General features: G+C 56.4%; 1 protein-coding gene across 1 annotated transcript in view; it reads left to right on the top strand.

Annotated features, from left to right (window-relative positions):
- Positions 1-15436, top strand: part of LOC115118030 (glutamate receptor-interacting protein 2-like) — a 190522-nt gene that overhangs the window by 118860 nt on the left and 56226 nt on the right. Inside the window, exons 14-15 of the mRNA XM_065000742.1 lie at positions 431-494; positions 5904-6049. Of these exons, the coding sequence (XP_064856814.1) occupies positions 431-494; positions 5904-6049 (210 nt within the window). The remainder of the gene's footprint in view (positions 1-430; positions 495-5903; positions 6050-15436) is intronic.

Below are 15436 nucleotides of genomic sequence, written 5' to 3'. Positions count from 1 at the left end.
ACTTTTCTCACCAAAGTACGTTCATCTCTAGGAGACAGAACCTGTCTTCCTCCTGAGCGGTATGACGGCTGCGTGGGTCCATGGTGTTTATACTTGCGTACTATTGTTTGTACAGATGAACATGGTACCTTCAGGCGTTCGGAAATTGCTCCCAAGGGTGAACCAGACTTGAACAAGAAATTTGTGGAGTGGTTGAAAAAGGAGTTTTAATGACTCCAACCTAACTGTATGTAAACTTCTGACTTCAACTGTACATATGTTACAACACACACACACACACACACACACACACACACACACACACACACACACACACACACACACACACACAGAGAGAGAAAGAACCAACATTTGATAAAACTATGTGCATCAGTAACTAACATTAGCTGACCTCTCTCCTCCTCATTCTCTCTTCTCCTGTCCCTCACAGCCAGTAAGAAATCTGGAGAGCCGTTAATCATCTCAGACATTAAGAAAGGCAGCATGGCTCACAGGTACAGTATGATACAGGAAAATGGGTGGCTTCAGTAATGTAGGCCTCCCACAGAGAGAGACAGTAATGTAGTCCTCCTACAGATAGAGACAGTAATGTAGTCCTCCTACAGATAGAGACAGTAATGTAGTCCTCCTACAGAGAGAGACAGTAATGTAGTCCTCCTACAGAGAGAGACAGTAATGTAGTCCTCCTACAGAGAGAGACAGTAATGTAGTCCTCCTACAGAGAGAGACAGTAATGTAGTCCTCCTACAGAGAGAGACAGTAATGTAGTCCTCCGACAGAGAGAGACAGTAATGTAGTCCTCCCACAGAGAGAGACAGTAATGTAGTCCTCCTACAGAGACAGTAATGTAGTCCTCCTACAGAGACAGTAATGTAGTCCTCCTAAGGGGCAATAATGTAGTCCTCCTACAGAGACAGTAACGTAGTCCTCCTACAGAGACAGTAATGTAGTCCTCCTACAGAGACAGTAATGTAGTCCTCCTACAGAGACAGTAATGTAGTCCTCCTACAGAGACAGTAATGTAGTCCTCCTACAGAGACAGTAATGTAGTCCTCCTACAGAGACAGTAATGTAGTCCTCCTACAGAGACAGTAATGTAGTCCTCCTACAGAGAGAGAGACAGTAATGTAGTCCTCCCACAGAGAGGGACAGTAATGTAGTCCTCCTACAGAGAGAGACAGTAATGTAGTCCTCCTACAGAGACAGTAATGTAGTCCTCCCACAGATAGAGACAGTAATGTAGTCCTCCCACAGAGAGAGACAGTAATGTAGTCCTCCCACAGATAGAGACAGTAATGTAGTCCTCCCACAGAGAGAGACAGTAATGTAGTCCTCCTACAGAGAGAGACAGTAATGTAGTCCTCCCACAGAGAGAGACAGTAATGTAGTCCTCCTACAGAGACAGTAATGTAGTCCTTCCGACAGAGAGAGAAAGTAATGTAGTCCTCCTACAGAGAGAGAGACAGTAATGTAGTCCTCCCACAGAGAGAGAAAGTAATGTAGTCCTCCTACAGAGAGAGAGACAGTAATGTAGTCCTCCCACAGAGAGAGACAGTAATGTAGTCCTCCTACAGAGAGAGAGACAGTAATGTAGTCCTCCCACAGAGAGAGACAGTAATGTAGTCCTCCTACAGAGACAGTAATGTAGTCCTCCTACAGAGACAGTAATGTAGTCCTCCTACAGAGACAGTAATGTAGTCCTCCTACAAAGAGAGACAGTAATGTAGTCCTCCTACAGAGAGAGACAGTAATGTAGTCCTCCCACAGAGAGATAGACAGTAATGTAGTCATCCCACAGAGAGAGACAGTAATGTAGTCCTCCTACAGAGAGAGAGAGACAGTAATGTAGTCCTCCTACAGAGAGAGAGACAGTAATGTAGTCCTCCTACAGAGAGAGAGACAGTAATGTAGTCCTCCTACAGAGAGAGAGACAGTAAAGTAGTCCTCCTACAGAGAGAGAGACAGTAATGTAGTCCTCCCACAGAGAGAGAGACAGTAATGTAGTCCTCCCACAGAGAGAGACAGTAATGTAGTCCTCCTACAGAGAGAGAGACAGTAATGTAGTCCTCCTACAGAGAGAGAGACAGTAATGTAGTCCTCCTACAGAGAGAGAGACAGTAATGTAGTCCTCCTACAGAGAGAGAGACAGTAAAGTAGTCCTCCTACAGAGAGAGAGACAGTAATGTAGTCCTCCCACAGAGAGAGAGAAAGTAATGTAGTCCTCCTACAGAGAGAGAGACAGTAATGTAGTCATCCTACAGAGAGAGAGACAGTAATGTAGTCCTCCTACAGAGAGAGACAGTAATGTAGTCCTCCCACAGAGAGAGACAGTAATGTAGTCCTCCTACAGAGAGAGAGACAGTAATGTAGTCCTCCTACAGAGAGAGAGACAGTAATGTAGTCCTCCTACAGAGAGAGAGACAGTAATGTAGTCCTCCCACAGAGAGAGACAGTAATGTAGTCCTCCTACAGAGAGAGACAGTAATGTAGTCCTCCTACAGAGAGAGAGACAGTAATGTAGTCCTCCCACAGAGAGAGAGACAGTAATGTAGTCCTCCTACAGAGAGAGACAGTAATGTAGTCCTCCCACAGAGAGAGAGACAGTAATGTAGTCCTCCCACAGAGAGAGACAGTAATGTAGTCCTCCTACAGAGAGAGAGACAGTAATGTAGTCCTCCCACAGAGAGAGACAGTAATGTAGTCCTCCTACAGAGAGAGAGACAGTAATGTAGTCCTCCCACAGAGAGAGACAGTAATGTAGTCCTCCCACAGAGAGAGACAGTAATGTAGTCCTCCCACAGAGAGAGACAGTAATGTAGTCATCCCACAGATAGAGACAGTAATGTAGTCCTCCCACAGAGAGAGACAGTAATGTAGTCATCCCACAGATAGAGACAGTAATGTAGTCCTCCTACAGAGAGAGAGACAGTAATGTAGTCCTCCTACAGAGAGAGAGACAGTAATGTAGTCCTCCTACAGAGAGAGAGACAGTAATGTAGTCCTACAGAGAGAGACAGTAATGTAGTCCTCCTACAGAGAGAGACAGTAATGTAGTCCTCCTACAGAGACAGTAATGTAGTCCTCCTACAGAGACAGTAATGTAGTCCTCCTACAAAGAGAGACAGTAATGTAGTCCTCCTACAGAGAGAGACAGTAATGTAGTCCTCCTACAGAGAGAGACAGTAATGTAGTCCTCCCACAGAGAGAGAGACAGTAATGTAGTCCTCCTACAGAGAGAGAGACAGTAATGTAGTCCTCCTACAGAGAGAGAGACAGTAATGTAGTCCTCCCACAGAGAGAGACAGTAATGTAGTCCTCCTACAGAGAGAGCCAGTAATGTAGTCCTCCCACAGAGAGAGAGACAGTAATGTAGTCCTCCTACAGAGAGAGAGACAGTAATGTAGTCCTCCTACAGAGAGAGAGACAGTAATGTAGTCCTCCTACAGAGAGAGACAGTAATGTAGTCCTCCCACAGAGAGAGACAGTAATGTAGTCCTCCTACAGAGAGAGAGACAGTAATGTAGTCCTCCTACAGAGAGAGAGACAGTAATGTAGTCCTCCTACAGAGAGAGAGACAGTAATGTAGTCCTCCCACAGAGAGAGACAGTAATGTAGTCCTCCTACAGAGAGAGAGACAGTAATGTAGTCCTCCCACAGAGAGAGACAGTAATGTAGTCCTCCTACAGAGAGAGAGACAGTAATGTAGTCCTCCCACAGAGAGAGACAGTAATGTAGTCCTCCTACAGAGAGAGAGACAGTAATGTAGTCCTCCTACAGAGAGAGAGACAGTAATGTAGTCCTCCCACAGAGAGAGAGACAGTAATGTAGTCCTCCTACAGAGAGAGAGACAGTAATGTAGTCCTCCCACAGAGAGAGACAGTAATGTAGTCCTACAGAGAGAGACAGTAATGTAGTCCTCCCACAGAGAGAGAGACAGTAATGTAGTCCTCCCACAGAGAGAGACAGTAATGTAGTCCTCCTACAGAGAGAGAGACAGTAATGTAGTCCTCCCACAGAGAGAGACAGTAATGTAGTCATCCCACAGATAGAGACAGTAATGTAGTCCTCCTACAGAGAGAGACAGTAATGTAGGCATCCCACAGATAGAGACAGTAATGTAGTCCTCCTACAGAGAGATACAGTAATGTAGTCCTACAGAGAGAGACAGTAATGTAGTCCTCCTACAGAGAGAGACAGTAATGTAGTCCTCCTACAGAGACAGTAATGTAGTCCTCCTACAGAGACAGTAATGTAGTCCTCCTACAAAGAGAGACAGTAATGTAGTCCTCCTACAGAGAGAGACAGTAATGTAGTCCTCCCACAGAGAGAGAGACAGTAATGTAGTCATCCCACAGAGAGAGACAGTAATGTAGTCCTCCTACAGAGAGAGAGACAGTAATGTAGTCCTCCTACAGAGAGAGAGACAGTAATGTAGTCCTCCTACAGAGAGAGAGACAGTAATGTAGTCCTCCTACAGAGAGAGACAGTAAAGTAGTCCTCCTACAGAGAGAGAGACAGTAATGTAGTCCTCCCACAGAGAGAGACAGTAATGTAGTCCTCCCACAGAGAGAGACAGTAATGTAGTCCTCCTACAGAGAGAGAGACAGTAATGTAGTCCTCCTACAGAGAGAGAGACAGTAATGTAGTCCTCCTACAGAGAGAGAGACAGTAATGTAGTCCTCCTACAGAGAGAGAGACAGTAAAGTAGTCCTCCTACAGAGAGAGAGACAGTAATGTAGTCCTCCCACAGAGAGAGAGACAGTAATGTAGTCCTCCTACAGAGAGAGAGAGACAGTAATGTAGTCATCCTACAGAGAGAGAGACAGTAATGTAGTCCTCCTACAGAGAGAGACAGTAATGTAGTCCTCCCACAGAGAGAGACAGTAATGTAGTCCTCCTACAGAGAGAGAGACAGTAATGTAGTCCTCCTACAGAGAGAGAGACAGTAATGTAGTCCTCCTACAGAGAGAGAGACAGTAATGTAGTCCTCCCACAGAGAGAGACAGTAATGTAGTCCTCCCACAGAGAGAGACAGTAATGTAGTCCTCCTACAGAGAGAGACAGTAATGTAGTCCTCCTACAGAGAGAGAGACAGTAATGTAGTCCTCCTACAGAGAGAGAGACAGTAAAGTAGTCCTCCTACAGAGAGAGAGACAGTAATGTAGTCCTCCTACAGAGAGAGAGACAGTAATGTAGTCCTCCCACAGAGAGAGACAGTAATGTAGTCCTCCTACAGAGAGAGAGACAGTAATGTAGTCCTACAGAGAGAGACAGTAATGTAGTCCTCCTACAGAGACAGTAATGTAGTCCTCCTACAGAGACAGTAATGTAGTCCTCCTACAGATAGAGACAGTAATGTAGTCCTCCCACAGAGAGAGACAGTAATGTAGTCCTCCCACAGAGAGAGACAGTAATGTAGTCCTCCTACAGAGAGAGAGACAGTAATGTAGTCCTACAGATAGATACAGTAATGTAGTCCTCCTACAGAGAGAGACAGTAATGTAGTCCTCCTACAGAGAGAGACAGTAATGTAGTCCTCCTACAGAGAGAGAGACAGTAATGTAGTCCTCCTACAGAGACAGTAATGTAGTCCTCCCACAGAGAGAGACAGTAATGTAGTCCTCCTACAGAGAGAGAGACAGTAATGTAGTCCTCCTACAGAGAGAGAGACAGTAATGTAGTCCTCCTACAGAGAGAGACAGTAAATGTAGTCCTCTTTCTATCCCTCTCTCTCTTTACCCCTCTCTCTCTCTTTCTCTGCCCCTCCCTCTCTCTACCTTTCTCTTTCCCTCTCTCTCTATCCCTCTCTCTCTCTACCCCCCTCTCTCTTTCCCTGCCCCTCCCTCTCTCTCTCTCTCTCTCTACACCCTCCATCTCATCCTCTCGCTACTCCACTCCCCCAGGACTGGTACCTTGGAGCCTGGGGACAAGCTCCTGGCCATAGACAACATCAGACTGGAGAGCTGTTCTATGGAAGACGCCTGTCAGATCCTAGAACAGGCCGAGGACCTGGTTAAACTCAAGATCCGTAAGGACGAAGACAACTCTGGTGAGCCTGTTTCGGTGCCTGGCTGGGAGGCAGTTATGTCAAACACCTGCACAATGTCGGATGCTTCCATTCAACCAGAAGATCAAATCAAATCGAAGTTTATTGGTTTGCAGACACAGTTTAGCAGATGTTACAGTGAGTGCAGCGAAAGGTTTATATTAATGGCTCTTAACAATGCAGTAAAATGTCAATCAAGTACACAAATAATTGTTTTGATACTGATCAATTCAATTAGCTTATTGATCAATGAAGCAATAGGCATGATCATTGGAGAACTAAGGCAGTGATTAGTTAAACAAGCCAAAAAAAACAAACCAACATGAAGGCAACATTATGCCTTATGTACATTTTGAACATGAGTTACAGTACCAGGCTCCACCACAGGGTGGCAGTCTTGTCTGAAAATATACACAACCGTATGCCCGTCTGACATAATCACGATGTAACAATTATCACCCACCAGTATTCTAGTGTTTTAGACCCACCAATAGCTAGCTACACATGATGAATAGTAGTAACCTGTTATATAGTTCATGCTCTCTACCAAATATCAGATGCAGCTCTAGGAATAGCAGATAGGTTTAATAATGTTGCTGTCTGACATGATGAAAGTGTTACTTTAGTCCAGATTCCTCGCCTCGCCACTCCTCGCGTCGCCTCTCGCCTCTCTCCTCGCCTCTCCTCGCCTCTCCTCTTGCCTCTCCTCTCCTCTCCTCTCCTCTCCTCTAATCTCTCCTCGCCTCTCCTCTTGCCTCTCCTCTCTCCTCGCCTCACCTCACCTCTCCTCTTGCCTCTCCTCGCCTCGCCTCGCCTCACCTCGCCTCACCTCTCTCCTCTCCTCTCTCCTCGCCTCACCTCGCCTCTCCTCGCCTCTCCTGTTGCCTCTCCTCTCCTCGCCTCACCTCACCTCTCCTCTTGCCTCTCCTCTCTCCTCGCCTCACCTCACCTCTCCTCTTGCCTCTCCTCTCTCCTCGCCTCGTCTTACCTCGCCTCACCTCGCCCCTCGGTCGCCTCACTTATTGCCTCTCCTCTCTCCTCTCCTCTCTCCTCGCCTTACCTCACCTCTCCTCTTGCCTCTCCTTTCTCCTCGCCTCACCTCACCTCGCCCCTCGCCCCTCGGCTCTCCTCTTGCCTCTCCTCTCTCCTCACCTCGCCTCTCGCCTCTCCTCGCCTCTCCTCTTGCCTCTCCTCTCTCCTCTCCTCTTGCCTCACCTCCTCTGGCCTCTCCTCTCTCCTCGCCTCGCCTCACCTCGCCTCACCTCGCCCCTCGCCCCTCGGCTCTCCTCTTGCCTCTCCTCTCTCCTCACCTCGCCTCTCGCCTCTCCTCGCCTCTCCTCTTGCCTCTCCTCTCTCCTCTCCTCTTGCCTCACCTCCTCTGGCCTCTCCTCTCTCCTCGCCTCGCCTCACCTCGCCTCACCTCGCCCCTCGCCTCTCCTCTTGCCTCTCCTCGCCTCACCTCGCCTCACCTCTCCTCTCTCCTCTCCTCTCTCCTCGCCTCACCTCGCCTCTCCTCTTGCCTCTCCTCTCTCCTTGCCTCACCTCTCCTCACCTCTCCTCTCTCCTCGCCTCACCTCTCCTCGCCTCTCCTCGCCTTTCCTCTCCTCGCCTCTCCTCGCCTCACCTCTCCTCTCCTCTCCTCGCCTCTCCTCGCCTCACCTCTCCTCTCCTCGCCTCTCCTCTCCTCTCCTCTAATCTCTCCTCGCCTCTCCTCTTGCCTCTCCTCTCTCCTCGCCTCACCTCACCTCTCCTCTGGCCTCTCCTCTCTCCTCGCTTCGCCTCACCTCGCCTCACCTCGCCCCTCGCCTCTCCTCTTGCCTCTCCTCGCCTCGCCTCACCTCGCCTCACCTCTCTCCTCTCCTCTCTCCTCGCCTCACCTCACCTCTCCTCTTGCCTCTCCTCTCTCCTCGCCTCACCTCGCCTCTCCTCTCGCCTCTCCTCTCTCCTCAACTCGCCTCTCGCCTCACCTCGCCTCTCCTCTTGCCTCTCCTCTCTCCTCTCCTCTCTCCTCGCCTCACCTCTCCTCTTGCCTCTCCTCTCACCTTGCCTAACCTCGCCTCACCTCGCCCCTCGCCTCGCCTCTCCTCTTGCCTCTCCTCTCTCTTCGCCTCACCTCGCCCCTCCTCTCTTCGCCTCTCCTCGCCTCTCCTCACCTCGCCCCTCCTCTCCTCGCCTCTCCTTGCCTCTCCTCTTGCCTCTCATCTCTCCTCGCCTCACCTCGCCTCACCTCGCCCCTCCTCTCCTCTCCTCGCCTCTCCTCTCTCCTCGCCTCTCCTCGCCTCTCCTCGCCTCGCCTCTCCTCTCCTCTCTCGCCTCTCCTCTCTCCTCTCTCGCCTCTCCTCTCCTCGCCTCACCTCGCCTCACCTCGCCTCCTCTCCTATCCTCGCCTCACCTCTCCTCGTCTCTCCTCTCTCCTCGCCTCACCACTCCTCGCCTCACCTCTCCTCTCCTCTCCTCGCCTCTCCTCTCTCCTCGCCTCGCCTCTCCTCTTGCCTCTCCTCTCTCCTCGCCTCACCTCACCTCTCCTCTTGCCTCTCCTCTCTCCTTGCCTCACCTCTCCTCCTCCTCCTCTCTCGCCTCACCTCTCCTCGCCTCTCCTCGCCTTTCCTCTCCTCGCCTCTCTCGCCTCACCTCTCCTCTCCTCTCCTCGCCTCTCCTCGCCTCACCTCTCCTCTCCTCGCCTCTCCTCTCCTCTCCTCTAATCTCTCCTCGCCTCTCCTCTTGCCTCTCCTCTCTCCTCGCCTCACCTCACCTCTCCTCTGGCCTCTCCTCTCTCCTCGCTTCGCCTCACCTCGCCTCACCTCGCCCCTCGCCTCTCCTCTTGCCTCTCCTCGCCTCGCCTCACCTCGCCTCACCTCTCTCCTCTCCTCTCTCCTCGCCTCACCTCACCTCTCCTCTTGCCTCTCCTCTCTCCTCGCCTCACCTCGCCTCTCCTCTCGCCTCTCCTCTCTCCTCAACTCGCCTCTCGCCTCACCTCGCCTCTCCTCTTGCCTCTCCTCTCTCCTCTCCTCTCTCCTCGCCTCACCTCTCCTCTTGCCTCTCCTCTCACCTTGCTAACCTCGCCTCACCTCGCCCCTCGCCTCGCCTCTCCTCTTGCCTCTCCTCTCTCCTCGCCTCACCTCGCCCCTCCTCTCTTCGCCTCTCGCCTCTCCTCACCTCGCCCCTCCTCTCCTCGCCTCTCCTTGCCTCTCCTCTTGCCTCTCATCTCTCCTCGCCTCACCTCGCCTCACCTCGCCCCTCCTCTCCTCACCTCGCCTCTCCTCTCCTCTCCTCGCCTCTCCTCGCCTCTCCTCGCCTCGCCTCTCCTCTCCTCTCCTCGCCTCTCCTCTCTCCTCTCCTCGCCTCTCCTCTCCTCGCCTCACCTCGCCTCACCTCGCCCCTCCTCTCCTATCCTCGCCTCACCTCTCCTCGTCTCTCCTCTCTCCTCGCCTCACCTCTCCTCGCCTCACCTCTCCTCTCCTCTCCTCGCCTCTCCTCTCTCCTCGCCTCGCCTCTCCTCTTGCCTCTCCTCTCTCCTCGCCTCACCTCACCTCTCCTCTTGCCTCTCCTCTCTCCTCGCCTCACCTCGCCTCACCTCGCCTCTCCTCTTGCCTCTCCTCTCTCCTCTCCTCGCCTCCTCACCTCTCCTCTCCTCACCTCTCCTCTCTCCTCGCCTCACCTCTCCTCACCTCTCCTCTCTCCTCGCCTCACCCCTCCTCGCCTCTCCTCGCCTCACCTCTCCTCTCCTCGCCTCTCCTCGCCTCACCTCTCCTCTCCTCTCCTCTCCTCGCCGCTCCTCGCCTCACCTCTCCTCTCCTCGCCTCGCCTCTCCTCTCCTCTAATCACTCCTCGCCTCGCCTCTCCTCTTGCCTCTCCTCTCTCCTCGCCTCACCTCACCTCTCCTCTGGCCTCTCCTCTCTCCTCGCCTCATTCGCCTCACCTCGCCCCTCGCCTCTCCTCTTGCCTCTCCTCGCCTCGCCTCACCTCTCTCCTCTCCTCTCTCCTCGCCTCACCTCACCTCTCCTCTTGCCTCTCCTCTCTCCTCGCCTCACCTCGCCTCTCCTCTTGCCTCTCCTCTCTCCTCAACTCGCCTCTCGCCTCACCTCGCATCTCCTCTTGCCTCTCCTCTCTCCTTTCCTCTCTCCTCGCCTCACCTCTCATCTTGCCTCTCCTCTCACCTCGCCTAACCTCACCTCTCCTCGCCTCTCCTTGCCTCTCCTCTTGCCTCTCCTCTCTCCTCTCCTCGCCTCACCTCGCCTCCTCCTCTCCTCTCCCTGCCTCTCCTCTCCTCGCCTCTCCTCTCCTCTCCTCTCCTCGCCTCGCCTTTCCTCGCCTCACCTCTCCTCTCCTCTCCTCGCCTCTCCTCTCCTCCTCTCCTCTCCTCGCCTCTCCCTCGCCTCTCCTCTCCTCGCCTCTCCTCTCCTCTCCTCGCTCTCTCCTCGCCTCTCCTCTCCTCTCCTGCCTCTCCTCTCTCTCTCCTCTCTCGCCTTTCCTCGCCTCACCTCTCTCTCCTCTCCTCGCCTCTCCTCTCCCTCTCTCTCTCCTCTCCTCTCCTCTCCTCGCCTCTCCTCTCCTCGCCTCTCCTCTCCTCTCTCGCCTCTCGCCTCGCCTCGCCTCTCCTCTCCTCCCTCGCCTCTCCTCTCTCCTCTCCTCTCCTCGCCTCTCCTCGCCTCTCCTCTCCTCCTCCCACCTCTCCTCTCCTCTCCTCGCCTCTCTCCTCGCCTCTCCTCTCCTCGCCTCACCTCTCCTCGCCTCCCTCTCCCACCTCTCTCCTCGCCTCTCCTCTCCTCTCCTCGCCTCTCTCTCCTCGCCTTTCCTCTCCTCGCCTCGCCTCTCCTTGCCTCGCCTTTCCTCGCCTCACCCTCTCCTCGCCTCCTCTCCTCGCCTCTCATCGCCTCACCTCTCCTCGCCTCTCTCGCCTCTCCTCGCCTCTCCTCGCCTCTCCTCCTCTCCTGCGCCTCGCCTCTCCTCGCCTCTCCTCTCCTCGCCTCTCCTCGCCTCTCCTCGCCTCACCTCTCCTCGCCTCTCCTCTCCTCTCCTCCTCGCCTCTCTCCTCGCCTCGCCTCTCCTCTCCTCACCTCTCTCTCTCTCTCGCCTCTCCTCTCCTCCTCTCTCCTCGCCTCACCTCTTCTCACCTCCTCTCCCTCGCCTCTCCTCTCCTCTCCTCTCTCGCCTCTCCTCTCTCGCCTTTCTCTCCTCGCCTCGCCTCTCCTTGCCTCGCCTTTCTCCGCCCTCACCCTCTCCTCGCCTCTCCTCTCCTCGCCTCTCCTCGCCTCGCCTCTCCTGCCTCTCCTCGCCTCTCCTCGCCTCTCCTCTCCTCTCCTCTCCTCGCCTCTCTCGCCTCTCCTCTCCTCGCCTCTCTCGCCTCTCCTCGCCTCACCTCTCCTCGCCTCCTCGCCTCTCCTCTCCCACCTCTCGCCTCGCCTCTCCTCGCCTCTCCTCTCCTCGCCTCACCTCTCCTCCGCCTCTCTCTCCTGCCTCGCCTCTCCTCGCCTCGCCTCTCCTCCTCGCCTCTCCTCACCTCTCCTCGCCTCTCCTCTCCTCGCCTCTCCTCGCCTCTCCTCGCCTCTCCTCTCCTCGCCTCACCTCTCCGCCTCCTCTCCTCGCCTCACCTCTCCTCGCCTCGCCTCTCTCCTCTCCTCACCTCTCCTCTGGCCTCTCCCTCTCTCCTCGCCTCCACCTCGCCTCCCTCGCCTCGCCTCTCCTCTTGCCTCTCCTGCCTCGCCTCACCTCCGCCTCACCTCTCTCCTCTCCTCTCTCTCTCGCCTCACCTCCTCCTCTGGCCTCTCCTCTCCTCGCCTCCACCTCGCCCCTCGCCTCCTCTTGCCTCTCCTCGCCTCGCCTCACCTCGCCTCACCTCTCTCCTCTCCTCTCCTCGCCTCACCCCTCACCTCTCCTCTTGCCTCTCCTCTCTCCTCGCCTCATCTCGCCTCTCCTCTTGCCTCTCCTCTCTCCTCAGCCTCGCCTCTCGCCTCACCCCTCGCATCTCCTCTTGCCTCTCCTCTCTCCTTTCCTCTCCTCGCCTCACCTCTCATCTTGCCTCTCCTCTCACCTCGCCTAACCTCACCTCTCCTCGCCTCTCCTTGCCTCTCCTCTTGCCTCTCATCTCTCCTCGCCTCCTCGCCTCACCTCGCCCCTCCTCTCCTCACCTCGCCTCTCCTCTCCTCTCCTCGCCTCTCTCTCCTCGCCTCGCCTCTCCTCTCCTCTCTCGCCTCTCCTCTCTCCTCTCCTCGCCTCTCCTCTCCTCGCCTCACCTCGCCTCACCTCGCCCCTCCTCTCCTATCCTCGCCTCCCTCTCCTCGTCTCTCCTCTCCTCGCCTCACCTCCTCGCCTCACCTCTCCTCTCCTCTCCTCGCCTCTCCTCTCCTCGCCTCGCCTCCTCTTGCCTCTCTCTCTCTCTCCTCGCCTCACCTCTCCTCTTGCCTCTCTCTCTCACTCGCCTCACCTCGCCTCCTGCCTCTCCTCTTGCCTCTCCTCTCTCCTCTCCTCGCCCTCACCTCACCTCTCCTCTCCTCACCTCTCCTCTCTCCTCGCCTCACCTCTCACCTCTCCTCTCTCTCCTCGCCTCACCCTCCTCGCCTCTCCTCGCCTCACCTCTCCTCTCCTCGCCTCTCCTCGCCTCACCTCTCCTCTCCTCTCTCTCCTCGCCGCTCCTCGCCTCACTCTCCTCTCCTCGCCTCGCCTCTCCTCTCCTCTAATCACTCCTCCTCGCCTCTCCTCTTGCCTCTCTCTCTCCTCGCCTCACCTCACCCTCCTCTGGCCTCTCCTCTCCTCGCCTCATTCGCCTCACCTCGCCCCTCGCCTCTCCTCTTGCCTCTCCTCGCCTCGCCTCACCTCTCTCTCTCTCCTCTCCTCTCCTCACCTCTCCTTGCTCTCCTCTCCTCCTCGCCTCACCTCGCCTCTCCTCTTGCCTCTCCTCTCTCCTCAGCTGCCTCTCGCCTCACCTCGCATCTCCTCTTGCCTCCTCTCTCCTTTCCTCTCCTCGCCTCCTCTCATCTTGCCTCTCCTCTCACCTCGCCTAACCTCACCTCTCCTCGCCTCTCCTTGCCTCTCCTCTTGCCTCTCTCTCTCTCCTCTCCTCGCCTCTCCTCGCCTCCTCCTCTCTCTCCTCGCCTCTCTCCTCTCTCCTCGCCTCTCCTCTCCTCTCCTCTCCTCTCTCGCCTCTCCCTCTCCTCTCCTCTCCTCGCCTCTCCTCGCCTCTCCTCTCCTCTCTCCTCTCCTCTCTCGCCTCTCTCTCCTCGCCTCTCCTCTCCTGCCTCTCCTCTCCTCCTCCTCGCCTCTCCTCTCCTCTCCTCGCCTCTCCTCTCCTCTCCTGGCCTCCTCTCCCTGCCTCTCCTCTGTCTCTCTCCTCTCCTCGCCTCTCTCGCCTCACCCTCACCTCTCCTCTCCTCTCCTCGCCTCTCCTCTCTCCTCTCCTCCTCTCCTCTCCCTCCTCGCCTCTCCTCTCCTCGCCTCTCCTCTCCTCTCCTCGCCTCTCCTCGCCTCGCCTCTCCTCTCTCTCCTCGCCTCTCCTCTCTCCTCTCTCTCCTCGCCTCGCCTCTCCTCGCCTCTCCTCACCTCTCCTCTCCTCGCCCTCCTCCTCCTCTCCTCGCCTCTCTCTCGCCTCTCCTCTCCTGCGCCTCACCTCTCCTCGCCTCACCTCTCCTCACCTCTCCTCGCCTCTCCTCTCCTCTCCTCGCCTCTCCTCTCCTCGCCTTTCCTCTCCTCGCCTCGCCTCTCCTTGCCTCGCCTTTCCTCGCCTCACCCTCTCCTCGCCTCTCCTCTCCTCGCCTCTCATCACCTCACCTCTCCTCGCCTTTCCTCTCCCTCGCCTCTCCTCGCCTCTCGCCTCGCCTCTCCTCGCCTCTCCTCTCCTCTCCTCGCCTCTCCTCGCCTCTCCTCCTCTCGCCTCTCTCGCCTCTCCTCGCCTCACCTCTCCTCGCCTCTCCTCGCCTCTCCTCTCCTCACCTCTCCTCGCCTCGCCTCTCCTCTCCTCTCCTCTCCTCTCCTCGCCTCTCCTCGCCTCTCCTCTCCTCGCCTCACCTCTCCTCGCCTCACCTCTTCTCACCTCTCCTCGCCTCTCCTCTCCTCTCCTCGCCTCTCCTCTCCTCGCCTTTCCTCTCCTCGCCTCGCCTCTCCTTGCCTCACCTTTCCTCGCCTCTCCCCTCTCCTCGCCTCTCCTCCTCCTCGCCTCTCCTCGCCTCGCCTCTCCTCGCCTCTCCTCGCCTCTCCCCTGCCTCTCTCTCCTCTCCTCTCTCGCCTCTCCTCGCACCTCCTCCTCTCCTCGCCTCTCCTCGCCTCTCCTCGCCTCTCACCTCTCCTCGCCTGCCTCCTCGCCTCCACCCTCCTCTCCTCACCTCTCCTCGCCTCGCCTCTCCTCGCCTCTCCTCTCCTCGCCTCACCTCTCCTCGCCTCTCTCTCCTCGCCTCGCCTCTCCTCGCCTCGCCTCTCCTCTCCTCGCCTCTCCTCACCTCTCCTCGCCTCTCCTCTCCTCGCCTCTCCTCGCCTCTCCTCGCCTCTCTCTCCTCGCCTCCTCACCTCTCCTCGCCTCCTCCCTCGCCTCACCTCTCCTCGCCTCTCCTCTCCTCGCCTCACCTCTCCTCTCCTCGCCTCTCCTCGCCTCTCCTCGCCTCTCCTCTCGCCTCTCCTCCTCTCCTCGCCTCACCTCGCCTCACCTCGCCCCTCGCCTCTCCTCTTGCCTCTCCTCGCCTCGCCTCACCTCGCCTCGCCCTCTCTCCTCTCCTCTCTCCTCGCCTCACCTCGCCCTCCTCTGGCCTCTCCTCTCTCTCTCGCCTCACCTCGCCCCCTCGCCTCTCCTCTTGCCTCTCCTCGCCTACGCCTCCTCGCCTCACCTCTCTCCTCTCCTCTCTCTCGCCTCACCTCACCTCTCCTCTTGCCTCTCTCTCTCTCCTCGCCTCATCTCGCCTCTCCTCTTGCCTCTCCTCTCTCCTCAACTCGCCTCTCGCCTCACCTCGCATCTCCTCTTGCCTCTCCTCTCTCCTTTCCTCTCTCCTCGCCTCACCTCTCATCTTGCCTCTCCTCTCACCTCGCCTAACCTCACCTCTCCTCGCCTCTCCTTGCCTCTCCTCTTGCCTCTCCTCTCTCCTCGCCTCACCTCACCTCTCCTCTTGCCTCTCCTCTCTCCTCGCCTCATCTCGCCTCTCCTCTTGCCTCTCCTCTCTCCTCAACTCGCCTCTCGCCTCTCCTCGCCTCTCCTCTCCTCGCCTTTCCTCTCCTCGCCTCGACTCTCCTCGCCTCGCCTCTCCTCGCCTCTCCTCGCCTCTCCTCGCCTCCTCTCTCCTCTCGCCTCGCCTCCTCGCCTCTCTCTCCGCCTCTCCTCGCCTCTCCTCGCCTCACCTCTCCTCGCCTCTCCTCGCCTCTCCTCCCTCGCCTCTCCTCCTCACCTCTCCTCGCCTCGCCTCTCCTCGCCTC

The sequence above is a fragment of the Oncorhynchus nerka genome, linkage group LG15, assembly GCF_034236695.1.
Source record: "Oncorhynchus nerka isolate Pitt River linkage group LG15, Oner_Uvic_2.0, whole genome shotgun sequence".
NCBI lineage: Eukaryota > Metazoa > Chordata > Actinopteri > Salmoniformes > Salmonidae > Oncorhynchus > Oncorhynchus nerka.
Note: the sequence above shows the minus strand (reverse complement) of the source record. Positions and strands in the feature narration are given on the sequence as shown.